Genomic DNA, 8,340 nt, shown 5'->3' with positions numbered 1-8,340 from the left:
CTACGAAAAATTTAATGTTTGTCTATGAGTTTTCTAATGCATTTCACGCTAAATCGTTCTTACGATATATGTTATAATATATACCATTAGACAGCAAATTTATTCAGCATTTTTTTCGCCTGAGACATCAATCAACAGTGGAAATAATAACACAAGTGTACAATTTAACAAATAAAATAGAGGTTCGTTAATTGAGCCGAAAAATCAATACACTTTTTTTACTCGCTAACTGGACTGCAAAACAGCAAAAGCAATACTTCCAATCTAAGATAACATCTGTTATTGATACATAACTGCTTTGCAGCCCAATTAACGTACGCGCTGTTATAGATAAGTCCAGTTGAAGATATTTCAGTTAGGGAATGACTTTTGTATATGACGGGGTGACGAACATCATAAGCGAGTGTTATCCGGGCTGCGCAAAATGGGCAATTGTACAGCGAAAAATGATATCAATACTAGAAGGATCGAAGTGATTATCACCTATTGAGATCGTCTTTACATCACATCACAAAAATGAAACGAAATGAAGTACTAACGCTTTGCGGTCGGAATTAATTTCCCTTGAAAGAGATCCTCTTACAATATTTTGTTAATATCAAGTACCTTTACCTATTATTCATAGAAACTCCATATACATTCGTGAAAAAGTTCACTAGACATTGAAATTCGTTTAGAAAAAAATTAAACTATAACATCGTTTAATGATGTATTTAGTATGATTCGCTGCTGTGGTGATTGAGAGCAGACAAACGATCGCAAATCTTCTTGACTCATATTCATAATTCTTAATGACTCAATTCCTTCTATGATAGATTGAGCAGAACAACCAATACGACTTGATTGTGATAGTCTGCGAACGAGCATTATTCCACCGAAAAAGCTACTGCTCTCGATTATGAGTACAAACCGTTACAATCCGTTCGACGGTTTCCGGCCTTTTCAGGGCTATTATTTGGAGTTTCAAAAGAATTAAACTAACAGATTTCAGAACAATGGAAAGAATAACATTTAAAAAAACAACTGTTCTGAACAATTACAGTCCTACGTCAATCTTCCGTCCGTGCCCCTAGGCTCAGACCCTTCTACTTTTTGTTTTATTTTTTCATCATTTCCTTTTATGATCTCTCATTGGTCTCCATACTACGCGGTACGAATGATGTGATTTGAGTTTCTCATAGCGCGGTTTCCATACAACACGTGACATTTTTAAAATACAAATATTTATTTACGCATAATTTTATGCACGATATTCTTAGCCTCTCGCCTTAATACTTTCCCAGACGGAGTCATGGGAAGGTTTTCGACGAAGTGAACTCCACCTCGTATATGTTTATAGCTGGGCAGTTTTTCGGCGACCGCCTCGATGATAGACTCTGCCGTGGGCAATTCGCGACCTCCACGGGAACGAACAACCAAAGCTGTGGCCAAATCGTTTCCTTGCTCCGGAATTCCAACCACACAAATCGCCGCCACTCCGGGCACTTTCAGCACGACACTCTCTATCTCACTTGGTGATATCTGAAGATTTCCATACTTGATAATATCCTTCTTCCTGTCGACCACATACAGCATTCCATCCTCATCACACCAACCTATATCTCCGGTGTGAAGCCATCCCTCGTCGTCCAACGCCTCTTTGGTAGCCGCCTCATTATTGTAATATCCCAGAAACATGTATTTCGCTCTTGTAACTACCTCTCCCTGTTTGCCATTTTCAAGTGGGTTCCCCTCGTCATCGACAATCTTAATCTCTATCCCTTCCTTCGGGAATCCTACAGAACCCGTTCGGTAAAGCTCACCTTGGGAAAGGCTTACCGAAGTTGCAATCTCCGATAGTCCGTATGCTACTTCCATATATCTACCCGGGGTCAACTCCTCAAACGATTGCTTCAGTTGCGCAGACACCGCCGAACCCCCACAGTAAATCATTCGGATGCTGGAAAACACGGTCTATGATGCCAGCGGGCTTCTCACGACAGCAAATGCCTGCGAAGGAGGGAAAAACGCTACGGACACCTGAAAGCGTTCAATGATTTCCATCGCCAGCTCCGGGCTAGCCATTCGTCGAGTGATAACACGCGTCGTACCCCAAATTGTCCCACCCAGTACCATCGTCAGTCCAGAAAGCCAGTACAAGGAACTGAAAGCGAACAGTTTGTCGCTGGGATGGAGCTCGATAAAATTGGCCACCTGAACGATACAAATCGAATGCGACAGGCAGACTGCCTTCGAGCGACCCGTGGTTCCAGAGGAGCAGATAAGGATTGCCAGTTGTTTGGATGGGTCTTCGAAGTGAGCAGGACTGAAATGAAAGAAAATAACACCCAATATATTATACAATACGTGTCATGACGTTAGAACCACTTGTTTTTTTTAACTTGCAGAGATATATAAGTATAAGAGCTTGGTTGAAATGATGTATATAGTGTAGGATGGGGTTCATTTATGTGACTGACCATTTGAACTTTATCGTTTTGTTCAGGCGCGAATCATTTAAAAAACAGAAACACCATAACTATATAACCAGATGAAAGACTATCGCTGCTTTACAAAATTAACAGACACAACTTTATAATTCGTAGATTATTCTCAATTAACTCAACACCTATTCGGCGTGTTTTCGACCAAACTACGGCATGTGAAAATTTGTATCTAACTCCACGCAGGGGTAGCTGTTCATTCAAGCTCCTTGAATTTCTTATACTGCCTGTTAGCTGCATCACAATCACTCCCCATAAGTTCTCAATTTAGGGGTTGGAACTGGTAAACAAGCAGGGTAGTTCAGAATCTGAAGTCCCAGTTCAATAAACTATTTATAAGTCTTCCGATTTTTATGTTACCCTGTTGGAACACTCAATCATCACGGTGGTTTCGGTGCAAATACGGCAGTAAATGATTCAGGAGCAGGGTAACACGGGGTGTGTTGGACATACGGGGTGATTTGGACCACCCCTTTATCTCCAAAAGTACGGCTCAACTTGGATTTTTTATAACGTCATCTCCTTCTATTGTTGAACCCTACGTACCTAACGTAAAAAAACTTTGGTAAAATTGACCAGGTGGAGGAAAACGGTAGCATGAACACATCAAGCACAGCAAGCCCTGATTGTCAGAAAATGTGAGTTTTTCGATCATGGTTTTAAGATTTTTTCCGCTGATTAAACAAACTTTTCGTGTATTGATGCAGCGAAGCAGAAGTTTGATAACAATAAATGATTTCAATTGCATTGCAATTGCGTTTCAATTTTTGCATGTTTTGTGGGGTGACATGGACACCTTTCTGTGGGGTGACATGTTTGAAGCTTTTCTTTGGTCTAATTGATTCCAAATGTCGCGGAATTACAGAAAAATGATAGACAGACAACGTTGGAAGAAGGAGGAGCTTGAATAAGTAACGCAGGCCGTCGAGGACGGATTTTGTTTGACCAAGCATCGAAAGTACTTGAAAATGCTCGAACAGTGAAAAAATCCATGCAGAATTCAGAATGGTCTCAATGCAATTTTTCTGGTCTGGAATCTTGCCAAGACACCTGGTATCGATCCCAGAACATTGCTACTGATTGTTATGTTATCCTTGATTACTTTACATAAACATAAGTACACCAATGATTTTTTTACGCGGGGTAAAAAAAAACCGCGTTAATTCGAAAATCCGCGTTAATTGGAAAATCCGCGTAAAAAAAACTAGGTCATCTAGAACCTACGTAAGCATCATGATAGAGTGCGGCACTAATTTCCTTCATAAGCGCTAAGTTCCGTCGCAAGCACTGATTACCGACATATGCTCTGACGGGGCATGAATACGAAATGTGAGCGGAGTAAGAGATGTAATATTGCTCTGGTCTATTTTGAGGCGGTACCCGCGTAAAAAAAACCGTGTTAATTGGAAAATCCGTGTTAAAAAAACCGCGATAATTGGAAAATCCGCGTAAAAAAACCGCGTTAATTGGAAAATCCGCGTAAAAAAAAACCTCGTAAAAAAACTTCGCAAAAAAACCTTGGTGTATGTTTTTTTCGATGAAACACACACTGGACCAAATCACCCCACAGACGGTCCAAATCACCCCGCATCAAATTTTAATGTCCGAAAATCATCTCCTTTATTTTATGATATATTAGCTGACCCAGCAAACTTCGTCCCGCCCAAAATTTGGTTTTTTGTTATCAATACCTTCAAACATTCACGTTTTCTTACTAAGCGCAAGTCCATGAGTGCAATCGCAAAACTGTTTATTGATTGATCTTCTAATCGACCCCTTTGAATTTACTTCTACCAAAACTCATCATTATAATATCAGATTATTTTCAGACACAATTCTCGTTCAAGATTTCTCAACCACTTGCAAATAACATGTTTCTCCGTTACATGGAATAAATGTTTGATACAGAACATATGATAGAATAAAGACAGACCCCTCCCCTCTTCTCCTTAAAGTTTCGTGCCCCCTACAATCTTCGGATGCAAAATTTGTCTCCATTTGCTTGATTAGTTTTCGAGTTATGCAGAAATTTGTTTTTCATTTGTATGACAGCCCACCCTAAGAGAGGGGGAGGAGTGTCGAACCACCATAGAAACATTTATTGCATCCTAAAACCTCCACATGCCAAATTTGGTTTCGTTTGCTTGATTAGTTCTTGAGCTATGCAGAAATTTGTGTTTCATTTGTTTAGGAGAGAGGGGGGAGGAGTGTCGAACTACCTTAGAAATGTTTCTTCCCCATAAAACTTCCACATGCCAGATTTAGTTCCGTTTGCTTGATTTGTTCTTGAGTTATGCGGAAATGTGTGCTTCATTTGTGTGACAGCTTCCTCCCCACTCAGAGAGACGGGAGATGTGTCTATTCGCCATAGAAACGTTTCCTGAAACCTTCGCATGCCAAATTTGGTATTCTCTTGATTAGTTTTCGAGTCATGCAGAAATTTGTCTTTCATTTGTATGGCAGCTCCCTAAACCTCCATATACCTAATTTAGTTTCGTTTGCTTGATTAATTCTCGAGTAATGCAGAAATTTATGTTTCATTTGTATGGTAGTCCCCCCTTAAAGGGGAAGGGGGAGTGTCTACTCAACATAGAAATGCATAGAAATCCTAAAACCTCCACATGCCTAATTTGATTTCGTTTGCTTAATTAATTCTCGAGTAATACTGAAATTTGTGTTTCATTTGTATGGAAGCCCCCGCTTAGAGAGGGGGACGGGTCTCGAACTATCGTAAAAATCTTCCCCGGCCCCAAAAACCCCTACACACAATTTTTTACGCTGATCGGTTCAATAGTTTCCGAATCCATAAGAATCAGACAGACAGACAGACAGAAATCCATTTATATATATATATAGATTTGGTAGTTTGAAGCTTGATACACTGCGTTTCACAACTATAGAACCACTCATTTTTTCTGAGTTTCCAGAGATATGTAAGAAGTCGGTTGAATTGAAATATATATTTTAGGATGTAATAACTATCTTCATTTTAAAGATTGGCCATTTGAACATTATTATTGTGTTCAGGCGCGGAACATTCAAAAAACAAAAAATCCAGAACCAAATGGAAAAAAACTATCACTCCTTTATAAAACTAAAGTCAATTTCACATTAATTACAATGAGTTGGTCAATAAGTAGGTCATCTTCAGTTCTCAATCAGATCAAATAACCCATTCGGGGTGGTTTCGACCAAATTGCGCCATGTTGTAGTGTGTATCTCGTTCTACGCAGAGGATACTGCTCGTTTAAGCTCTTCAAAACATTCTACTGCTTGAAAGCTGCTTCTACTATTCGTACGATCACTCCTCATATGTTCTTGATAGGGTTTTGATTTGGTAAATAAGCTGACCAGTCCAAAATCTGAAGCCCCCATTCAATAAAACATGCCTTGACTTTCAGGATGTTATGAATTGATGCCAAATTACCTAATTATCACGGTGTTTTTGATGCAAAAACAGAAGTAAATAATTCTGAAGCACTTCATTGCACTTCTGACTGTACATTGGTGCTGATGATAAACTATCTGAACCAGGCTGTTTTGAAAATATTTTCCTCAAACCATCAAACTGCCGCCTGCAAAGTCACGAGTTGAAAAATTACATGAAACCTTCCGTAAGTCCTTCCAGTATGAAGAAATTCTATTCAAGTTGGATGTTCTTCTGAAATAGGGAAACCCATGGAATTAGCTCCCACATTAGCTTTTGGACCCGCAGCTTTGGAGATGGAATTTCTATAGCTTGGGGAGAATTTTCTCAGAAAGGTATGGTTTAGGTAGCTTACCATCAACACGAATGAACAGTCAGAAGTGCAACGAAGTACTTCAGAACCATTTACCTTTGTTTTTACATCAAAACAATGTGATAAGTGGGTAATTTGGCACCAATTCATAAAATCCGGAAAGCCATGGCATGGGTTGATAAATAAGGGCTACAGATTGTTTAACGGATCAAAACCCTATCAAGAACATATGAGGAGTGATCCTACGAATAATAGAAGCAGCTTATAAGCAGTATGAGTGATTTGAAGAACTTAAACGAGCAGTATTCTCTGCGTAGAACGAGATACACACTACAACATGGCGCAATTTGGTCGAAACCACCCCAAATGGGTTATTTGATCTGATTGAGAACTAAAGATGACCTACGAGTTAGAAACTTATTGTAATTCATATGAAATTGACGTTAATTTTGTAAAGGAGTGATAGTTTTTCCGTCTGGTTTTATAGTTATGAAACACTGGAATTTTAGTTTTTTGGATGTTTCGCGCCTGAACACAACAATAAAGTTCAAATGGCCAGACTTGTAAATGAAGATAGTTGTTATATCCTAAACTATATACTTCAAATCAACCGACTTCTTACATAACTCTGGAAACTCAAAATCAATGAGTGGTTCTATAGTTGTGAACCACAGTGTATAATGATTAAACATTATTGACTGAGAGAAAACAAGTGTAGTTCAGTGTTCAATGTGACAATTTTATTTACACCGTATTGGTTTGGAAATATTAGGTGATTTGCTTAGGTGGTTTCCCCCATTTTACCTCTACTGGATAAACATCAGTAGCCAACCATACGATGCGCGTATCGAGTGAGGAACTAGTGAAAAGGTTAAAGGTCAGCTTGTGTTTTGATGCTGAGAATTCGCACATAATCCGTTTCATAATGACACATGTCAAAGAAAAAGTTCGCTTTCTAGCATTTCTGCCATTAGAAATTTCTGGTATGGTCACCTCATACATAGATTTGATAGAGATATTGATTTGAAACCCCTTTGAGAATCGTGTGAAAACCGGCGTATCTAATGAATAAAACTTTCCGAAGTAAAATAGACCGAGAAAATATCATCTTACCAGAAAAATAATCAAACACATTCAATAAATGAACTACTACTCACATAAACACTTCCTCATTACCCGTAGGCAGCAATAAATCCTCCACATGATCGAATCCCTTCACCTTATCGCCCAAAATGATAATTTTTGGTGCTAGTGAGACCATCTCGCAAGCAACTAACATTTCATCCAGTGTCTCGCTGTCACAGAACACCACCTTTGGTCGCACAATTTCAAGCATATGACTCAAGTCATCCCGCTGAAACGTTGGATCCAACGCAAGCACCGGAATACCGAGGGCAAAACACGAAAATAAAACCGGTGCCGTATGTTCTCCGTTCCGAACAGCCATGGCAAACGGGTTGTCCCCTTCACAGCAGAGTCCTCGCTTTTGTAAATTTTGCGCCAATCTGATTGTCCTGAGCACCATCTCAGCGCCAGTCACTCGGGCTCCGCTATCAGCGCTAATCTGCACTACTTTTTCTCCGTTCCGTTTGAGGATTCCAAAAATCAGCTCTCCAAGGCTTTGGTTCGGATTGAAAACTGACGGCGTCGAGCGTCCACTCCAAACCTTGGTGGTAGGATTGTAGAACGTGAAAATGTCCTTCAGCGGGTGCATTGTTAGGGATTGGTCTTCTCAGAATGCTTGATCTCGAGCAACTGCAGTGCATCAGCAATTTACATACCGGTAGCAGCTCGCAAGCTATTGTCGACTCGATCAATGAGTCAGAGAGGTTATCAACCAAACAAGAGATAGGTTATCAAATGCAAAAGAGAAGGCCTACGCGGAAAGGGGCAGGTAGAAGTATCATAAATAACCGTTTATTACACATATTTTATGATCTAGCAAATAAATCCTACGCCAAAAACCAAATAAAACCCGGTCTAGACCATTCTTTACGCCGCACTTCTATCTTTCATGCTGAATATATTGCTGCTGGCAGATAACATCGTTTGATTAGTGATAAAGGTGATATATAGTTCAAGGAACTCATTAACACCATATGTTGTGAAGATTTCTC

The 8,340-nt window shown here is 39.6% G+C and overlaps 1 protein-coding gene across 1 annotated transcript; it reads right to left on the bottom strand.

Moving 5' to 3' along the window:
* Positions 1-1,206: 1,206 nt before the first annotated feature.
* Positions 1,207-7,995, bottom strand: LOC129762866 (probable 4-coumarate--CoA ligase 1). Its single transcript, XM_055761430.1, is given in 2 exon segments — positions 1,207-2,305; positions 7,381-7,995. Coding segments are annotated over 2 exon segments (1,638 nt in total). The 5' UTR covers positions 7,938-7,995; the 3' UTR covers positions 1,207-1,224.
* Positions 7,996-8,340: the final 345 nt, after the last annotated feature.

Source organism: Toxorhynchites rutilus, chromosome 1 (assembly GCF_029784135.1).
Source record: "Toxorhynchites rutilus septentrionalis strain SRP chromosome 1, ASM2978413v1, whole genome shotgun sequence".
Classification (NCBI taxonomy): Eukaryota; Metazoa; Arthropoda; class Insecta; order Diptera; family Culicidae; genus Toxorhynchites; species Toxorhynchites rutilus.
This window is presented reverse-complemented; position numbering and strand designations above follow the sequence as displayed.